This window comes from Lampetra fluviatilis, chromosome 64, assembly GCF_964198595.1.
Source record: "Lampetra fluviatilis chromosome 64, kcLamFluv1.1, whole genome shotgun sequence".
In the NCBI taxonomy this organism is placed as follows: domain Eukaryota; kingdom Metazoa; phylum Chordata; class Hyperoartia; order Petromyzontiformes; family Petromyzontidae; genus Lampetra; species Lampetra fluviatilis.
Genome location: NC_136338.1, coordinates 3,681,792 through 3,703,632, shown reverse-complemented (window position 1 = coordinate 3,703,632; position 21,841 = coordinate 3,681,792). Strand labels below are relative to the sequence as shown.

Below are 21,841 nucleotides of genomic sequence, written 5' to 3'. Positions count from 1 at the left end.
GATTGACGACAACTCGGATGAAAAACAATTGATTGGGGCCTACAATGACGATGATATTTTTATTTTAACACGGCCGCCAAACTCCCACTGAGCAAACCGAACTATCAAAGGTGCAATGGACAAGGGGTAACGGCGCTTCGGAAGAAAGAGATGATGGCAGAGGTCGCAAACGGGTTTTGATTCCTTACCCGTACCCGGCCGCACCAGGGTCGCAAACGGGTAACCCGTACCCTACCCGATACCCGGCTACCCGTACCCTACCCGATACCCAGCTACCCGTATTCGGCCGGGTACGGATACGGGTACGGTTACCCGATTGCGACCTCTGGGATGAAGCCATGTTGCAGGCGCGGGTGGGTTGATTCTAGGAACTTGAATTGTGAGAAGAGACAAGACGCTGGGAAATGAGTGACAAACGGTGACTCACCAGTGACTCACGGCCTACCCGTAGCCGTAACCGGCCGCATCAGGGTCGCAAATGGCTACCCGTACCCGGCAGGGTACCCGGGTATCGGGTAGGGTACGGGTATCGGGTACCCGGTTGCGACCTCTGGATGATCGGGAGGTGATGCCAACGTGGGGGGCCAGTGCAAGGGAGACTCAGAAGGGCTGCGACATGCAACGCGCTGATGGAAGAGTGACGTGGCGGTGACGGATCACCGTTGAGCCAGTGACTCAAGTGGCCAAGTCAGAACGAATCATCACGCGGGTCCTCTTTCACGCCTACCGCGGGGAAGGGGGGGGGGCTAACAACATCGCATTGCCGTCGCCGCAATAAATCTGTCAAAAAGAAACGTCCCCGAGAGCCGGCGAGGATTTCCTGTGTCAACAAAGCGCATTATTATACTAATATTACTACCCCTGCCGTAATTAGGCAGTACGTACCGCTAATTTAATTGTAAATGCACCCGGACGACCCCCACCACCCCCCCGACCCCCGTGTGTAAATAAACACGCAGCAGGGGACGCCCCGTGTAATTAAGAAGGGGGTCTGACACTGGTGGTGAGACTAGGCCACGAAGAAGAATGCTGTCCATGATGTATGCCAATCAGTTTCAAAGACAATGCATGTACACTAGAAGCTCGGAGATCGAACGCACCAGAACTCAAACAAATCGGTGTTGGAACGATTTTTCCGAATATTTATTGTCCCGGAAACCGAACGAAATTCGGAGGTCGAACGGGCAATCGCGGACTTGAAAGAACCTGTACGGCAGAGACGCGTATGGCCATTGTGCATGACGCTTGCCCAGACAAAGGTGATACCACCTCCACCTCATCCTCACCACCTTCAAGCCATCAACTCTCCTTACTAGAGGTAAAGTGAAGTTCAATCTTCTTGGTTCTTTCGGTAAAGTCATCACGTAGAAGGGAAATAATAAAATAATAAAAATAAAACTTTATAAAATACAATTCTCACGACGTTTCGGCCACAACGCAAGCAGCCGTCCTCAGGTGAAGAACAGGTCTGTCGGGAAGACAGCGTCTGAATGAAACACCCCAGGGCTTGGAGCGTATATTTAAGCGGGGTTGGAGGGGGAAGAGCGCCTTGACAAATTCAATGTTAATCAATGTTAATCTTAATTTTGGAGCTTTCGTGACTGCTGGAATTATTCTTTGGTTCTTTCGGTAAAGTCACGTATAATTATTATTTTATCTTTATACGTGCCTTTACCGAAAGAACCAAAGAACAATGTTAATCTATTTTATTTATTCCATATATTTATTCATTTATTCCATTTATTGTGTTCCTTGGTTTTTTGTGTGATTTTATGCATGTAACTACTGTAAACGTCGTGTAAAAATGCTTTATAACGAGAGATGTCTTGTGTCTGGAACCCATTAACGTCATTTACATTAATTCTTATGGTGAAAATTAATTCGGTGTTCGAACAAATCGGTGTTCGAATGGCCTTCTGGAACTAATTACGTTCGATATCCGGGGTACCACTGTATCCTCAAAGCATGTTTGTTTACATGTTCAGCACAAGTACTGTGTCGTTATACTGCAGACTTGAGTCTTGCAAAGGGTCTCCATTTGGTGTTTGAACATCTGAACGCTGCCAGAAAGGGTCAAACCTCTTATTTTTCATACTTTGATACTGGGGAAAAAAAATAAAAAATGTAAAAAAAAGATATCCCATCGTATAACCAACACACTGCAGATCACAACAATACACCCACGCACCCACCCACTCAATAAACCACTGCAACGCAGGTCCAATGCACTCATGTGTGCGCTTCTTCCCCTTGCAAGGCTCCACTTGGGAATTCCTTCCCATCTCCACGAGACTCAAGCTCTCTCGCAGCGACAACCCTTTGCCAGATGGAAGCAACGTGTAGGTCACTCTTACCCAGCATCGAAAACAACAACAACCGTGGTTCCACGAAACTGGTCATTAAGTGATTTGGTCGTGAAGCGAGTATAGGAAATACACGTGAAAGGCTTGATTGGTTGCGACAGCATCGAACTTTACCCTTTATCGCCAAAACAAACGTACTTTATAATAATTAAACTATGGATATTAATTCATCGAGATACTAACGACATTATAAACACTTAAATTAAAAGAAACACGGTTAAGCAATGCAATGATTAACATTTACTCTACTTACAAAAGCCCGTCATTAACAGGGGAATGGTCGGTAAGCGAACACATTGGGCTCTATGGAGGTACTACACTACTATACACTACACTACTATACACTACACAACTATACACTACAGATTACACTACTATACACTACACTACTATACACTACACATTGGACTACTATACACTACACATTGGGCTCTATGGAGGTACTACACTACTATACACTACACTATACACTACTATACACTACACATTACACTACTATACACTACACATTACACTACTATACACTACACATTACACTACTATACACTACTATACACTACACTATATACTACTATACACTACACAACTATACACTACACACTACACTACTATACACTACACAACTATACACTACACACTACACTACTATACACTACACAACTATACACTACACATTACACTACTATACACCACACAACTATACACTACACACTACACATTACACTACTATACACTACACATTACACTACTATACACTACACATTACACAACTATACATTACACTACTATACACTACACACTACACATTACACTACTATACACTACACTACACACTACTATACACTACACACAACTATACACTACACATTACACTACTACACATTACACTACTACACATTACACTATACACTACACTACACATTACACAACTACACACTACACATTGGGCTCTACGGAGGCCCGTCGTTCAGTGGTTAGTCGTTAACGGGGGTGCTGATCTACAGGGCTTCTTGTCTAAATCATCACGAAGCCGCGTCCCGGCAAAACACGCTCGCGGCAAACAACGGGCCAGAAGAGGTGTGGTGTGGGCGCCAATTCGGCCCAAATTAATAAAACCTCGCCTCGGTGTTGTCTGACCTTCTAGCACGACGGAACATCACCCGGCGCTGGCATTTGTGTGTGGGAGGCCTGGGGGGGGTGGGGGGCGGAAGTGGAGGAAGGAAAGCGGCTAACTCTACAAGCGGCGGGATGCAAATTAAAACTAAGGGTTTCGATTTAAAGCTTTCGTGACCGCAGGTATTCATCTTCTTGGTTCTTTCGGTAAAGTCACGTAGAAGGGAAATGATTAAATAATAAAAATAAAACATAAAAAATAATTTCGATTTAAAGCTTTCGTGACTGCAGGGATTCATCTTCTTGGTTCTTTCGGTAAAGTCACGTAGAAGGGAAGTAATAAAATAATAATACAAAAATTATAAAACATAACAAAATAATTCTAAACGACGTTTCTGCCTTCTCGACAGACCTGTTCTCCACCTGAAGACGACGGCTGCTTGCGTTGGGGCCGAAACGTCGTGAGAATTATTTTGTTATGTTTTATTTTTATCATTTCATTACTTCCCTTCTACGTGGTGACTTTACCGAAAGAACCAAGAAGATAAAACTAAGGGCTCGTTCATTTATTTGCTTCTCGGTCGAGCTGGAGTCACCACGATGAGCTGCTGCTGCTGCTGCGTCCGGCACAGGCATCGACACGCCGTGCCCTCTCCGCACGCCGGCGCCCCCATCGCCCCCCCAACCAGTCACCACCCGCCCCCCACCCCTTACCAAAGCAACAGCAGCGTCCGCCACGCTCGCGTAGTTTTGAAGGCACCGTCTCTCGTTCACAAGTCGGTCGAAAAGTGACAAAATACGCAAGACCACGGGAGACGCGTGTGCGATTGTGGCCACGCTAAAATCCCAAACTTGCTCACAGAGTTCTAGATTTGAAGCTTTCGTGACTGCAAGGATCCATACTCTTAGTTTTTTCGGTAAAGTCACGTAGGTAAAAAGAAAATGAAATAAAAATTAATACAAATAAAATAATAAAACATCACGACGTTTCGGAGGCAACACAAGTCTCCGTCATCAGGTGGGACCGTCACAGCCAGATTTGCTGTATCAAGTGAGACCTTACGTGACTTTACCGAAAAAACTAAGAGTATTACTCACAGAGATGATGATGACACACGGAGACCCACATACTATATACTTACAACTTTCGTGACTGCAGTGATTAAGTCTTTGGGTCTATCGGTAAAGTCACGTAGATGGGTTCAAAGAAAATAACAAAAAACCACCACGACGTTTCGATCGCAACACAAACGGTCGTCATCGGGAAACGGATGACGCACGCTTCTGTTGCCATCGAAACGTCGTAGTGGTTTTTTGTTATTTTCTTTGAACCTATCTGCGTGACTTTAACCGAAAGACCCAAAGAAGAAACTTTGTTGTTTTTTTTATCGTGGCACCTCCTTTGCCAGTACCAAAATGTGAGAAGGTTTTCTCTGGCAACGAAACAGTCGTGTTAAGATGTTAAAACACCAAACTGAAACCTTTTTACAAAGAATAATGTCTCCATTAACCACAATACTTGTGGTCAGAATACAGACAAAAAACGTACTCTGATAATATATGCATTGCCTTTGAAACTGATTGGTCCACACCAGAGAACAGCTTTCTTTGGAGCCTCGTCTCAAAACGGTGTTAGTCCAGAGGATGCCAAAAGGCTCAAAAGAAAGCTGTCTCTGGTGTGGACCAATCAGTTTCAAGGACAATGCATAAACTATCAGAGTACGTTTTTTGTTTGCATTCTGACCACAAGTATTGTGGTTAACACAGACACGATTCCTTGTAAAAGGTTTCAGTTTCGTGTTTTTACATCTTAACACAACTGTTTTGTTGGCAGAAAAAAGTGGGAAAACCTCTATTCTCATTTGTATTTGTTTATTGTGCAAGGTGTAAAGCCCCGGCTGAAATGTGTAGCTCAGACGCGGCCTCGCCATCACAAATGCTCGCTCAACCAAGTGGCTCGTCGTCGCGCGGACATTTACAGGAGCTAGATTAATCGAAGCGCACGTCGATTCTAAAACGTGGAGGGGAAAAACCGGAGGACCCGGGAGAAAATTCCACGCCATCATGGGGAGAGAGCGAGTGAGCGAGAGAGAGAGAGAGAGTAGTGCAAACTCCAAATATACAGCAGGCGTCAGGGTCAGGATGTTAACTACCAGGGCAAGGTAGTTAACATCTTCTGCTAGCCACCACGGCACCCCCTATTACGACACGGGGGACAGTTTTTCTTGACCTAAGTGAGGCCCATGACCAGTTCAAACAATCGTCACCGGTGTTGGCCGTGAGCGGGAATCGAAACTCGGGTCGCCAGGTTCGGAGCGCAGCGCGCTAACCGCTACACTGCCGCTCCCCGCAAAGACAAAGATCCCCCATATAACCTGAAGAGACTGTTGGGGCAAGTGCTGTTAGCAAGCGCCTATCAAGGCCAGAAAGGCACACGCCCGTCCGTCTTTGTCTCAACAGTGGCGGTGTTAACCAAACACCGCGCCAGTTACTCATTTGAGGCTGAGTCGACCTAAGAGAGGCCCATGACCGGTTCAAATAATCGTAACCGGTTCGTAGCGCAGCGTAGCGCTAACCGCTCCACCGCCGCTCCCCACAAACGCGCACACATGAGCACAAAGATCCCCCGTGTAGCCCAAACAGACTGTAGGGGCAAGTGCTGTTAGCGAGCACCTATGAAGGCCGGAACGGCACACGAGGGGGTGGGTGGCCAGCACCACGCCCGACCGCCTTTGTCTCCCCAGTGGCGATGTTCACACACCGCACCAAGTACTCATTTCAGGCTGAGTCGACCTAGGGGGGGGGGCCAGGACCGGTTCAAATAATCGTCACTGGTGTTGGCCGTGAGCGGGAATCGAACCCGTGTCTCCGGGTTCATAGCGCAGCGCGTTTACCGCTGCACTACCGCTCACCACATGAGCACACACACACACGCGCAATGCATACAGAATTTTGCAGAACAAAAAATCATCCCAAGCTTCCAAAGCGATCACACAAATGGCTGGCTAACATCAAAGAAACGGGATCAGCTGTCGGATCCAAATTAGCCGGAGCCGTTTACCAAAACACATTTGCGCGGCAGAAAATAACCCCGGCCGCAAATCGTGTTATCATAACTCAATCATTCTTCTCTTGCGAAAGGGAGCCCAAACTAATTTGAATATCACACGTACAATGTTCATCACAACGCAGTGATCAATTTCCTAGGCAAAGCATCCGAGAGAGAGAGAGAGGCTGGATTTGCGAGACGCAGATTTTATAATTTTTCAAAACCCACGCCTGTGCCTTAGATGCGCCGTCAGAATTATAGACGCCGCAAATAAACACCGAGCTGGGAAAACGAGAGCGCCGTGGGCTTGCGTAGAAAATGAAACGCGGAGTCGAAAAAAAAAACCGTCGCTGGAAACTCGACGGAGTCAACGGTTCTCACAGACCGGACGCAAATCCTCGCGACGTTGAAACAACGCCGAGGGGTGTGTGTGGTTTGGGGGTAGTGCGTACGGCGTAGCGTAATGGGCGAGCGTGGTGGGGCACGGAACCCGGTTTTGATTCCCGCGAACTTTTGGAATCGACAATCGGACTTCCGATTGGGCAGTGAGAAAGACACCGTTTGCTTTTATCATCGGCGCTACGACACCGATTACACTGGTCAACAACAACAACAAAAAATTCTGGCCTGGACTTTTGCAGCTGTTTTAGACTAATTTCAGGGTGCTGATTCCAAATCTGATCTCAGATTTGCTCTATCACATCTCATTTTTATGCTATCGGCATACCCCATTTTTCATTGATTTTACCCGAAATTCACTCTGTCACTTATGATTTCAAGTTGTTGTGAGTCAGTGACTGCTTTAGTGTTAAAATATGGCGCTGTATTTTTAGGATAGTGTGTTTATAACATCATTTTATGTAGATATCCACATTTATTTCATATTTTTCTTCCGCAGTTTTTATTGAAAATGCAATATTTGATATCTCAAAAACCTGATGTGATAGACAAAAACTGATGCCAGATTTTAAAAACAGTTGGAATACCTTATGCCAGAAAAAGTGTGTTGACCAGTGTTATTTTTGGGTACGGTCACTCCGCAAACATTCCGCTCCAAACGGGGCAGGGGGGAACCCACAAAGGCCAATGGCGGATAGTACGGTAGGCCACGGAACCCGGTGACCCAGAATGAGAATAATTATTTATACAGTAATCCCTCGCCACTTCGCGGTTCAAGTTTCGCGGCCTCAGTGCATCGCGGATTTTTCGAACTGATTTAAAGGACTCATTATACCTGTGCAGTAACACCACCATCATCATCATCATTCATCATCACATTCATCGAACTGCACAGGTCTGTCATCGTCGTCATTGTCATCGTCATCGTCGTCATTACTGGAGTCAAGTCTCAAGATACTACTGTCATTGGTGAGTGTAGAACACCATGATACGTATCGTATGAGAGAGAGAGAGAGTGAATGTATAATATTAAGGTTTTATAATTAAATACATTTAAGTAAAATATATATATAAAGTATAAATATTTTAAACATTCTGGTACCCACACACACACACATACGGAAATTCCTAGGGGGCCAATCCTACTTCGAGGATTTTCACCTATCGCGAGGGGGATCCGGTCCCCATTAACCGCGATAAACGAGGGATCACTGTACTGGAGGAATCCGATGAACAAAGAAGCTATAATAATATAATAATAGGGTTTCTCCCCTTTTTTTCTGGCAATAAAACTCAAACCTTTGATCAAGAAAGCACGTGTGCATTAACCACAATACTTGTGGTCAAAATGCAAACAAAAAACACACTGAAAATATACGCATTCTTCTTGGTTCTTTCGGTAAAGTCACGTAGAAGGGAAATAATAAAATAAAATATTATAAAAAATAAAATAATTCTTGGTGCGCATTATTTTATTATGTTTTATTTTTATTATTTTATTACTTCCCTTCTACGTGACTTTACCGAAAGAACCAAGAAGATGAATCCCTGCAGTCACGAAAGCTTTCAATCGAAAAATATACGCATTGTCCTTGAAACTGATTGGTCCACACCAAAGACGACTTTCTTTCTTCTCAATTGGTGCTAGACCAGAGGACGCCAAAAGGCGTACACAGCTCAAAGACGATGCACTATCAAAGTAACGAGGGCTCGGGGTGACCATATATTTTGGTACTGGCAAAGGAGGTCTAACGATGCAGACGCTAAGAAGCTATTTTCCACGGATGTCTGTTCGAGTTTGATTCCCGCCAGCTTTTGGAATCGACAATCGGACTTCCGAAAACTTATCGGGGTAAGGGAAAAAAAACAACGCCTGCCGGCAACCCCACGCTGAACGCCACCTCGGCAGAGAGAAGCCGCCCGTTTGCTGTTGCCATCGGCGCAGGGACACCGATTTAGTTTTGTGTGCGGTCACGCCGGAAGAATTCCGCCCCAAGCTAAGACCGCAGGCGACGCCAGCGGGAAGGCGGCGAGCGGCGACGCGACCGGGCGGTGGTGAGAGGCTTTGTGGCGCTCACCCGGGCAGCCATCCCCAACCTCCACCCCCACCCCCCCAACCACACTTCTGGTTATCGCTGCAAAAAAGTTATTAACACGAACTGTTTCAGTCCGCTTCAGTCGGCCATCGTGAGAAAATGCCGTCGGGGGCTCCAAATTTTGGACATGTAACCGCACGTCGCTCGATTGGCGATGACACAAAGACAGAGATCCCCCGTGTAGCCTGTAACGGACTGTCGGGGCAAGTGCCGTTAGCGAGTAGCGGCTATGAAGGCCGGCACGGCACACGAGCGGGTTGGGTGGCCGAGACCATGCCCGGCCACCTTTGTCTCCCCCAATGGCGATGTTTACACACCGCACCAGGTACTCATTTGAGGCCGAGTCGACCTAGGAGAGGCCCAGGACCGTCGCTGGACTGTTGGCCGTGAGCGGGAGTCGAACTCGAACTCGTTGGGCTCGAAGCGCAGCGCGCCGCCATCCGCCACACACGCAGACGCGTGCGCACACACGCACGCGATCGCTCCACTCCTGGACACACCACTTAATCCCAGCCCCCGGAATTTCATCTCCCCCTTGAGCGTGCCAACCACCCCACAAGGAACGCACGATCGAACGCGCGCGGGCCGGCGGGCACGCGGGCGGGCACGCGGGCGGGTACGTACCACGGTCTTGATCTCTCGTGCCCGGTTGGCGTACTTGAGCGTGTTGTAGGTGTCCTCCAGCGAGAGAGACGAGGGGCTCACCGCCGCGATCATGATCGTCTGGCAGTTGCCGCCCAGCGAGTCCTTGAGCAGCCGCGTGAGCTTGCTGTTGCGGTACGGGATGTGCTGGTTTTTGTTCTGCGCGCGGGGGGGGGGGGGTGGGGGGGAACACGGAGCGGAGAAGAGGGCAGCGATGATTGCGAGCGGCTCCCGGACGGAGCTCTTCCTGCCCCCCGTCCGGCACGACGGGGGGAGGCCGCAGGCCGCGGCTGACGGCACCGCAAAGCGTTCACCGTCAAACGGAGGGGCGGCTGCATAACTGACCGTGACAAGAGCGATGATTAGAATGACCGAAACCGGTAGTGCCGTTACCGTAAATCACAAACGGCGAACTAAAACCATCTTCTTGGCTCTTTCGGTAAAGTCACGTAGAAGGGAAATAATTAAATAATAAAAATAAACCTTAATAAAATACAATTCTCACGACAGACCTGTTCTTCAACTGAGGACAGCTGCTTGCGTTGTGGCCGAAACGTCGTGAGAATTGTATTTTATTATGTTTTATTTTATTATTTTATTATTTCCCTTCTACGTGACTTTACCTAAAGAACCAAGAAGATGAATCCCTGCAGTCACGAAAGCTTTAAATCGGAACTAAAACCATCCACGTTCAAGCGTAATTCACGTGAGCAAATGACGGTGGCGCTCAGAGGCCTTCGCCCAGAAGAGCGAAGGGCGAATTCCGCCGTCGGCGATGCTGGAGAGGGCTCGGAGGGCCCCCCCCGCGCAGGGGCACTGGGGAGGCCCCGTTGACGGAGGCCCCCGCCGTGCCCGGGTGAGGCCGCTCCTTCCCGAGCGACGGGCCTCTCTGCGGCCTGCGCCGTCTCGCCGCGCTCCCTCGGGAGTTGCGCGACCCTTGCCCCCCCGCCTCTCGCGGGAGGGCCAACGGGCGTGCGTGCGCGCGTGTCCCGGGTGGGCGGGAAGCGTGAGGAATACAGATCGCTCCCTCCTGAGAGGCGCCCTGCACCGCCCGCAGCTCTCGCCAGAGGTCGCAACCGGGTACCCGATACCCGTACCCTACCCGATACCCGGCTACCCGTACCGTTTGTCACTCATTTCCCAACGTCTCGTCTCTTCTCAAAATTCAAGTTCCTAGAATCAACCCACCCGCGCCTGCAACATGGCTTCATCCTAGAGGTCGCAATCAGGTACCCGATACCCGTACCCTACCCGTACCCGGCCCGGTACGGGTAGGGTACGGGTACAGGCGGGTACGGGTACGGCCAGGTACGGGTACCCGATTGCGACCCTGGTGCGGCCGGGTACGGGTAAGGAATCAAAACCCGTTTGCGACCTCTGGCTCGCGCTCACTGCCGTTACCGGCACCGATTCTCGACTCGAGGAAACGGTTGAAACCGCGGCGGCGTTTCCCGTGCGGCGTGTGGGGTCGGCGTACCACCCCCTCGACGACTCTCGTTCAGGAGGAGCAACTCTTGAGCACCCCGCCCAGTCGAGATTTGAAGCTTTCGTGACTGCAGGGAATCCATACTCCTTGGTTCTTTCGGTAAAGTCGCGGAGGTAGAAAATAAAATAAAATACGACGACGTTTCGGGCGCAACACGAGCGTCCGTCATCACCTGACGTCGTGATTTATTTTATTTTACACATCGCCCCGGGGAACTAAAACTCTGACCAAGGGCCACATGGTACGGGGGGGGGGGGGGGGTAGGGACTTCACCCCTTCGCTAGGGAACCTCAACCGAGAGCAAAATGTGTATTATTCATTTAGAGACATTGTTTTCTGGGTGACGATGTGAGGATGAGGTTACGTTTTTTTTTCTTCGCACACTTTCATACTGCCAAAGACATTCCTGTGGAGGGAGCTGGTAGGAACGTTGGGTTGCTCGGTCAATGGCCAGGGTCAACGGCGGCGTGGTGTATTCAGCAAACAATATGCCCGACTGTGAGGGCGGGCACAAGCCGGCGTGAGTAGGTGAAACGTTGAGTTTTATAAGGGCACCACGGGGTGAGCAGCCCCTCCCCACCCAGCCCCTCCCTCCCCACCCAGCCCCTCCCTGCACGACAGACACAATAATCTCCTGTGGGCTGGTGTAACCAGGAGGTCCCGACCAGTAAAAGGTTTCCCATTTTGTAGCTGCTCACCCCGCGCTAGAAGTGCATTGTCCTTGTACTGTTCATCTGTTGCGATTCTCTGGCCTGACACTGATGGTGAGACTAGGCCATAAAGAAGGCTGCTGTCTCTGGTGTAAGCCAATCAGTTTCCAAACACAATGCCCGTATATTACCGGAGCGATGTTTTTTCGCATGTTCACCACAAGTACTGTGGTGTGTGTGTGGTTAATGCAGTAACTTGATGCCTTGCTAAAGGTTTCTATTTGATGTCTGAACATCTGAACACAACTCCTGTTTAATTGCCAGAAAGGATAAGCACCAATTATAATTTTTTTTTCATACTTTTCTATGAAGTTGGAGCATCCACGGAATGAGTAAATATAACTGCTGTTGCTGCTCTTATTGATGAATATCATCAAGGGCTACATCCAACAGCGGAAAGACACGTCTGCTGCTGCTCATGATGACGACAATGCACATTTATGATAATTGTTTTTTTACCCTTTTATCTGGCAACAAAACTGACACTTTTTTTTTTACAAGGAGTCATGTTTGCATTGACCACAATACATGCGGTCGGAATGCAAACAAAAAAACACAACTCTGATAATGTATGCACCGTCCTTGAAATTGATTGGTCCACACCCGAGACAGCTTTTCTTAGAGCCTAGTCTCACATGGTGTTGGACCAAATGACGCCAAGAAAAGCTGTCTCGGGTGTGGACCAATCAAATTCAAGGACAGTGCATACATTATCAGAGTTGCGGTTTTTTTTTTGCATTCCGACCGCAGGTATTGTGGTCAATGCAAACATGACTCCTTGTAAAAAAAAAAAAAGGCGTCAGTTTTGTCGCCAGATAAAAGGCTAAAAAAAAAACAATCATCATATTGTGCTACTTGCAAAGGATGGTTCCAATGGTGAATGTACATTTCTATCCGCGTGGCGATCCGTTCGACACTGAACGGGGTCGCACGGAGCGGGTTAACTCCCCGCGGCTTCACCGGGCGAGCGAGAGTAGCGCACCGAGCGTGCCTCGCTCCCGCGCCTTCCCATTGCCGGTTCCGCGAATTGCGGGCGCCTTTCAGCTTCGCAGAACGGGGGGCGGAGGGGGGGGGCGAACACAGCCGGCCTCCGGTGAGACAATCCAGTTCCCCCCCGGCACGCTGCCCATCGTCTCACCGGGACGATGGGTCACCCCCACCCCCCCCCCCCCTCCACCGCTAGTCTCGCCACGCCGCCGCTTGCCACGCCGCAACCACCACGGGCGAAAGCGGTCAGCCGCGACGCCAGAGGTCGCAAACAGGTTTTGATTCCTTACCCGTACCCGGCCGCACCAGGGTTGCAAACGGGTACCCGTACCCGGCTGGGGTATGGGTAGCCGGGTTTCGGGTAGGGTACGGGTATCGGGTACCCGGTTGCGACCTCTGGGATGAAGCCACGTTGCAGGCACAGGTAGGTTGATTCTAGGAACTTGAATTGTGAGAAGAGACAAGACGTTGGGAAATGAGTGACAAACGGTGACTCACCAGTGACTCACGGCCTACCCGTACCCGGCCGCACCAGGGTCGCAAACGGGTACCCGTACCCGGCCAGGTATCGGGTAGGGTACGGGTATCGGGTACCCGGTTGCGACCTCTGCGCAACGCCCGCCCGGCCCGCCCGCTCCAAAGTTAACCGGGAGCGCTCGCCGCGACGCTCGCCACGCGGCCGCATTACACCGCTCGGCCACCCCGGTGGTCGACCACACGCCGCGCACCGCAGGATGCGCTTTCTTTTTTTGCTGCTGCTGCTGCTACTGCTGCTGCAGCTGCAGCTACACATCCGTGCGCATCGATGTGAAGTGACGCGCGGCGCACGGACATCGTCCCCGCCGGCGTTATCGATTCGCTACCCCCCGTGCGAAACTTTACCAGGGCTTCTTTCTTTCTCTCTCTCTCTCTTTGTGTCCTTTCAAAGAAGAAGTCAACAACGAGCAGGAACAGCCGAACGGACGGAGGCACGCACGCACGCACGGACCGACAGACAGACGGGCAAGGAGGGAGGGAGGGAGGGAAGAAGGGAGGGGAGTGGAAGAAAAGGGGAGGGAGGCAGCAAGGGGAGGGGAGGGAGGGGAGGGAGGGGAGGGAGGGAGGGAGGGGAGTGGAAGAAAAGGGGAGGGAGGCAGCAAGGGGAGGGGAGGGAGGGGAGGGAGGGGAGGGAGGGGAGGGAGGGAGGGATGGGCAGTGAGGGAGCACAAATAAAAATAAAAGTGATGGCGCGCGGGTGAAAGGGCTCTACCCGACGGAAAGGTCGCGCGATCTATTCTCTTTGTGAGCGAGACCTTTAGCGAGAGCACGCGGGGGCCAGCGTGCCCTCTGTTGCGCGGCGACGACGACGCTAAACGCCGCCACGCGCCAACCAGCGCACGCACAGAGACCCCCCCCCCAACCCGTATAGCCTTAACAGACTGTTGGGGGTAAGTGCTGTTAACGAGCAGCTATCAAGGCTGGGAGGGCACACGAATGGGGGGGGGGTGGTGGGTGGCCAACACCACGCCCGGCCACCTTTGTCTCCCCGTTGGCGATTTTTATTCAAGCGCACACGGGTACTCGTTTGAGACCGAGTCGACCCAGGGGAGGCCCAGGACCGGTTCAGATTACCCGTCACTGGAGTTGGCCGTGAGCGGGAATCGGGTGCGCAGCGCAGAGCGCCAACCACGATACTACCGCTCCCATTAAACACACGCACACACGCGCACACGCACGCACACACACGCGCGCACGCACGCACACGCGCGCACGCACGCACGCGCGCCATCGCACGTGAACACGTCCCGCGAGACACCCGGAACCAGGCCTTCAACTCAAAACATCAACGGCGCTGGCTTAGATGTCTCAAAGGCTGAGCTGGCACCTGTGGCGAGGTGTTAACTACCTCGCCTGGCACACAGGGGTTCTCAAGCTAGACGATTTAAAAGGGCACAGGGGCTCCAGTGGCTTCCTAACATCGGAAGGAAGAGCGTTCCGGACGGCCGAAGAAAGGCCACTGCGAGGATGCTGCTGCTGCTACTGCTGCATTGTAATGCCGGTCTGGAAAGCCAATAGCCGGTGGACTTAAGAGTGCTTTTGAGTCACGTGTGAAGGCACAGAATGTTGTTCTGCTTACGGAGGTTGAATGCAAAAATTGCATCCTGGATAGAATTCATCAACCTGGGAACACCCAAAGCTCCTACAACTCGGGGGAGGAGAGGAAGGATGGAGGGAGGGAGAGAAGGGAGGGAGGGAGGGAAGGGAGGGGAGAGAGGGGAGGGGAGAGAGGGAGGGGAAGAAGAGAGGGAGGGGATGGGGGAGAGAGGGAGGGGAGGGAGTTAGGAGGAGGGAGGGGAGGGAGGGGGGGTGGGAGGGAGGGGAGGGAGGGAGAGGAGGGGAACGAGGGAGGGAGGAAGGGAGGGAGGGGACAGAGTTAGAAGGAGGGAGGGGAGGCAGGGGGGGGAGGGAGGGGATAGAGGGGAGGGGAGGGAGGGGAGGGAGGGGAGGGAGGGGAGGGAGGGGAGGGAGAGGAGGGGAGGGAGCGAGGGATGAGAGGGGAGGGAGGGATGGAGGGAGGGATGGAGGGGAGGGAGGGAGATAGAGGGAGGGAGGGGAGGGGAGGGAGGGAGCGAGGGAGCGAGGGAGGGAGGGGAGGGAGTGAAGAGAGAGGGGAGGGGAGCTGATGGAGGGGAGGGGAGGGGAGCTGAGGGAGTTAGGGATGGAGGGAGGGGAGGGGAGCTGATGGAGGGGAGGGCCCACCTTCGGGTCGGCGAGGGCGTTGATGCAGTTGCCGAGTGCCAGCAGCGAGCGGTTGATGTTCGCCCCTTCCCTGAAGCGGGCGCCGCGGTTGGCCGTGACGGTGGCGCGCTCCGAGCCCGCCAGGTCGATGAGGCACATCTTGGCGACGCGCACGCTCTGGCTGATGCCGGCCAGGCGCTCCTGTTGCTTCACGTAGATCTGCCGCGTGAACGCACAAAACACACAAATATCTCCCATACGGCCTTCGACAGCGCTGTTCGCGGCATGGCTGACCGCAGAGGTCGCAACCGGGTACCCGATACCCATACCCTACCCGATACCCAGGTACGGGAACCCGTTTGCGACCCTGGTGCGGTCACGGGTAGGCTGTGAGTCACTGGTGAGTAACCGTTTGTCACTCATTTCCCAACGTCTTGTCTTCTTCTCACAATTCAAGATCCTAGAATCAACCCACTCGCGCCTGCAACATGGCTTCATCCCAGAGGTCGCAATCGGGTACCCGATACCCGTACCCTACACGTACCCGGCCGGGTACAGGTAGGGTACGGGTACGGCCGGGTCGGGTACGGGTAGGCCGTGAGTCACTGGTGAGTAATCGATTGTCACTCATTTCCCAACGTCTTGTCTCTTCTCACAATTCAAGATCCTATAATCAACCCACCCGCGCCTGCAACATGGCTTCATCACAGAGGTCGCAATCAGGTACCCGTACCCGTACCCTACCCGATACCCGGCCGGGTACGGGTAGCCGGGTATCGGGTAGGGTACGGGTTACCCGTTTGCGACCCTGGTGCGGCCGGGTACGGGTAAGGAATCAAAACCCATTTGCGATCTCTGCCTGGCCGGCACAGTTAAGATATTCGTCGCCGATGTTGGCCGTGAGCGGGAATCGCGCTCGAAGTTTGCTGGGTCGGTAATGCACTACCCGGTGCTCACCGCCGCTCACCACCGGTGCACACCGATGCGGCAACGCTCTCTTCGCATCGATTTCTTTCACCGGTCACATTTTCCCCTCCGATCTTGCAGCAGCAGCAGCAGCAGCCGCTGTTTGGTACGCTGCCGCGTGGTGTGACTGCGAGCGCACCCGAGGCGAGCCGTTCAAATCTCCCCACCCGCAGACGTTGGAGCGACGGGACCGGCTCTTGAACCCCCCCCTCCCGCCTCCCACTCGCCCATCGGGATAAATGGGTTCGCCACCAGTTTGTGCGTGTGGGAGAGGAGTCCAAAATACGCTCCAGAGAGGCCCTGGAGGTGACGGCGTTTAACAAAGGCGCGAGAAGTCTGTCCGACTAACGCATCGCCTAGATTTGAAGCTTTCGTGGCTGCAAGGATTCATATTCTTAGGTTTTTTCGGTAAAGTCACGTAGGTAAAAAAATTAAAATTAATAAAAGTAAAATAAAATAAAAAATATTTTACTTTTATTAATTTTTTTTTTACCTACGTGACTTTACCGAAAAAACCTAAGAATATAACGCATCGCCGACCCCCTCCCCGTGGTAGAGAACGGCTCGTGGAAGCGGACATCGGCCGAGCGCCCGTCCGAGACCCCTTCAAGGAGGCATGTCGCTAGGGGCGGGGCGGTACACTTTTTCCCCGAAAGGCCCTGCGCGCTTTTAACGGAGAGTAAAAACAAGTAAACCCGTAAAAACAAAGTTTTTCACTCTAAATCCTTTATATGCGTGGCATCGGGGCGGCTAGAGTCCTCTCGTCCTCTGGCTTGAGATGGCTGCCACCTATGGGTCAGATGATTGTCTGGCAGCATTAAACAATTGGTAATGAAATATTTAAAAAAATTTCCCTAAACAGTGTAAAATGCATTGTCACGCACAACGAGTCTGTGTGCAAAATGTCAGCTCGATTGGATCACGGGAAGTGGGTTAAAAAACGACCGAAAGATTTGCACGGTCCTAAGCAAGCAAGCGAACTTAATATAAAGGATTTAAAAACGTCACATCGCAACCAATTGTCAGAGCTGTAATTTTTTTTTTTTTTGTCGTACACGCATTGAGAATCCTGGCGTTCATTGCGGGACCCGGCTGGGAACCCCAGACTTGAACCCAGGATCCTCAGCGACCCCGGGGCTCAGCGCAGCCACCGCAGGGGGGGGGGGGGGGTGAAGGGGGTCTCCGCCCGGGGTCACGTCTCATCCCCAACATTTCACCGTGGGTGGCGAGCGGCTGGTTTCAGACAGCCGCCACCAAAACGGCCGAGGAGTGACGGGTTCGACGGAGGACGCAGGAGATGGGTTGAGGGGTGAGAGAGGGAGGTGAGGGAGGGAGGTGAGGGAGGGGGTGAGGGAGGGGGTGAGGGAGGGGATGAGAGAGGGGGGGAGGGAGGGGGTGAGGGAGGGAGGGGGTGAGGGAGGGGGTGAGGGAGGGAGGGGGTGAGGGAGGGGGTGAGGGAGGGAGGGGGTGAGGGAGGGAGGGGGTGAGGGAGGGAGGGGGTGAGGGAGGGGGTGAGGGAGGGAGGGGGTGAGGGAGGGAGGGGTGAGGGAGGGAGGTGAGGGAGGGAGGGAGGGGTGAGGGAGGGAGGTGAGGGAGGGAGGGGGTGAGGGAGGGAGGGGGCGAGGGAGAGAGGGGGTGAGGGAGGGAGGGGGCGAGGGAGGGAGGGGGTGAGGAAGGGGGTGAGGGAGGGGGTGAGGGAGGGAGGGGGTGAGGGAGGGAGGGGGTGAGGGAGGGAGGGGTGAGGGAGGGAGGTGAGGGAGGGAGGGGGTGAGGGAGGGAGGGGGCGAGGGAGGGAGGGGGTGAGGGAGGGAGGGGGCGAGGGAGGGAGGGGGTGAGGAAGGGGGTGAGTGAGGGGGTGAGGGAGGGAGGGGTGAGGGAGGGAGGTGAGGGAGGGAGGGGGTGAGGGAGGGAGGGAGGGGGTGAGGGAGAGAGGGAGGGGGTGAGGGAGGGAGGGAGGGGGTGAGGGAGGGAGGGGGCGAGGGAGGGAGGGGGCGAGGGAGGGGGTGAGGGAGGGAGGGAGGGGGTGAGGGAGGGAGGGGGTGAGGGAGGGAGGGGGCGAGGGAGGGAGGGGGCGAGGGAGGGGGTGAGGGAGGGAGGGAGGGGGTGAGGGAGGGAGGGGGCGAGGGATGGAGGGAGGGGCCGAGGGAGGGGGGGGCGAGGGAGGGGGTGAGGGAGGGGGTGAGGGGGGCTAGGCGTGTGGAGAACAGGACCTGCAGCAGGGCGTGCGAGCGTGACGAGGTGGCGTTGGCGTCGGTTGGATGCTGGGTCCGGTTGAGGTTTCCTCTCTCCAGCATCTGGAGCAGCTCTTCGGCAGTTTGAGGCTGAAGCAAACACGGACAAAACGCAGGTCCACCTGCTTAGTACGACAGCGGGCAAAGTGCGGTTAGCGAGCACCTATTAAGGCAGGCAGGGAGTAGCCAGCTTCGCGAAGGCGCGGCTCGCATAACGCTCAGCGCCGATGTCGGCCGCGACCAGGAATCGAACCCAGGTGCGTCTGGTTCATAGCGCAGTGCGCGGAACCACCTCAGCGCACAAATGTGCAAGCATGCAACGCACACACAAGAACAGCGGCCGCCTCGAAGCGGCGGTGACGTCACCAAAGTGCCTATTCATGTTCTTAGGTTTTTCGGTAAAGTCACGTAGGTAAAAAACATTAAAATTAATAAAAGTAAAATAAAATAAAAATCACGACGTTTCGGAGGCAACACAAGCTTCCGTCTTCAGGTGGAACCGTCACAGCCACGACAGCTGTATCAAGTCGTGGCTGTGACGGTTCCACCTGAAGACGGAAGATTGTGTTGCCTCCGAAACGTCGTGATTTTTATTTTATTTTAATTTTACTTTTATTAATTTTAATGTTTTACCTACGTGACTTTACCGAAAAAAACCTAAGAATATGAATCCTTGCAGTCACGAAAGCTTCAAATCTAGAAAAAAGTGCATATTGATAGGCTGGAGGCTTTTTGAGGCCACGTGAAGTTTGGAAGGCTTGCTGCTGACGGCTAAAGGGACAGACCCAGCAGGTGCTATTGTTTTGACTGATGGAGATGACTGGGCCGATGCATCACCAGTGCTCTCCACAGTGCCAACTTGCTGTGTTTTGATACTCATAGTTCTTTCGGTAAAGTCACGTAGGTAAAAAATGAACCCGTAAAAACAAAGTTTTTCACTATAAATCCTTTATATGCGTGGCGGCTAGAGTCCTCTCGTCCTCTGGCTTGAGATGGCTGCCACCTATGGGTCAGATGATTGCCTGCCACCATTAAGCAATTGGTAATTAAATATAATATTTTTTCTCCTAAAAAGTGTAACATTTTGGGAAAATATTTTCACGAAAAGAAATTGTCACGCACAACGAGTCTGTGTGCAAAATGTCAGCTCGATTGGATCACGGGAAGTGGGTTAAAAAACGACCGAAAGATTTGAACGGTCGTAAGCGCGCAAGCAAGCAAGTGAACTTAATATAAAGGATTTAAAAAATGAAATTAAAATTAATAAAAAATAAAACAATAAAATCACGACGTTTCGGAGGCAACACAAGATGACGGAGACTTGTGTTGCCTCCGAAACGTCGTGATATTATTGTTTTATTTTTATTAATTTTAATTTCATTTTCTACCTACGTGACTTTACCGAAAGAACTAACAGTATGATTCCTTGCAGTCACGAAAGCTTCAAATCTAGAATTGCTGTGTTTTATCCGCCCAGCGCTCCGCTCGTTGCTGTGAGCGTCGCTCCTCCGCTGTCATTGAAGGGCGAAAGTGCCCAGTAGCGCCCTCATCGGCAAATCCAATCATAACTCCAATCCTTCTGTACCACGTCAGTCCGTCTCTTCTCTAGCATGTGCTGCGCCCGTTGAGCCCCATCTATCCGGCCGAACGAAAGCTGCTTGGGCACAAGGTGGCTGGGCACGCAGGCGACACGACCCAGCCAGCGCAGCCTCGCCTGCCTGAGGGTGCTTACTGATGGGACCGTGTCCAGATCTTTAAAGGATCTGTGAGCTCCTCGCACAATCCAACGAGATTAAACCGAGGATGATGGCTTCATAGGCAGACCAGTCTGAATGTTTTCAAACCGGGGCAAATGTTCTTTCGGTGGGGCTCCACGTTTCGCAGGCGCAGAGAAGGGAGGGCGTGGCACAACAGGCCAGCGAGCTCCCGCACAGTTGTTACGCAGCTGATGAAAATTCGTCACGGAAAACTGCAGAAAGGTATGGGGGAATCATCTTCTTGGTTCTTTCGGTAAAGTCACGTAGAAGGGAAGTAATAAAATAATAAAAACAAAACGTAATAAAATAATATAATTCTCACGACGTTCCCTTCTACGTGACTTTACCGAAAGAACCAAGAAGATGAATCCCTGCAGTCAAGAAAGCTTTAAATCGAAAAAAGGTATGGGGGAACTTCTCCACTCCCGCTACAACTGCCCCATCACTCACGGGCAGCAGCTGAGTGGGGAGGAGTGTTTGATGACACCGATACCAGCGCGGGTGCATGTTTTTTTTCTGTTTGGGGCCGATTGAGAGGGTCGCATTCCAGGTTCAGCAAAAAGGGTCTCAAACTATTTCTTAGCGGAGCGAGGAACCAAATCATCAGCAAACACGGCACGGGTCGACCACTAGGGAGCACATCCCTTGCCGGCACCCGGGCGTACATCATCCTACCTCGTTGCATCTGTACCAAAATGTAAATTCCACGGGTCAAGCCGTGGGAGAGCTTCCCGAAAGATACACCGACGTCAGCAGGGTGCGGGGGGGGGCCCCATTAAAACAAATGCCAGTCCCGGGGAAGATGGGGCGGTGGTGGCGGCGGTGGAGGGGGGCGAGGGGGGGGGGGTGGTTTGGCCGCCAGGTCAAACAAACGACACCTCTGGGCACGCACCGGTGAGCCTGCATGCAGAGCAACGAGACCCGCCCCCCCCCCCCCAATATCACCCGCCGCGGAGACTGTTGGGACATGGGCTCGTTAGCAAAGCGCTCACGTGCTCGGCAAACGAGCGTTTGTCTCCCGCAGTTGGGATGTTTACACACCGCGCCAGGCACTCGTTTGAGGCCAAGTCGACCTAGGAGAGGCCCCAGAAGTGTTCGGATATTCATCACCGACGTGGGCCATGAACGGGAAGGGGTCGCGGGGTTCGTAGCGGAGTGCGCGCCGACCACTGCAAAAACCGCGCCAAGATCCCCCGTGTAGCCTGTAACAGACTGTTGGGGCAAGTGCTGCTAGCGAGCACCTACGAAGGCCAGAACGGCACACGAGGGGGGTGGGTGGCCAGCACCGCACCCGGCCGCCTTTGTCTCCCCAGTGGCGATGTTT

At 52.5% G+C, this 21,841-nt stretch overlaps 1 protein-coding gene across 1 annotated transcript in view; it reads right to left on the bottom strand.

The window, feature by feature from the left end:
* The window catches only part of LOC144951969 (kinesin-like protein KIF18A), a 167,634-nt gene that overhangs the window by 103,253 nt on the left and 42,540 nt on the right, over positions 1-21,841 (bottom strand). The window contains exons 6-8 of the mRNA XM_078882341.1: positions 18,740-18,850; positions 15,585-15,782; positions 9,645-9,821 (exon numbers count right to left, since the gene is read on the bottom strand). Of these exons, the coding sequence (XP_078738467.1) occupies positions 9,645-9,821; positions 15,585-15,782; positions 18,740-18,850 (486 nt within the window). The remainder of the gene's footprint in view (positions 1-9,644; positions 9,822-15,584; positions 15,783-18,739; positions 18,851-21,841) is intronic.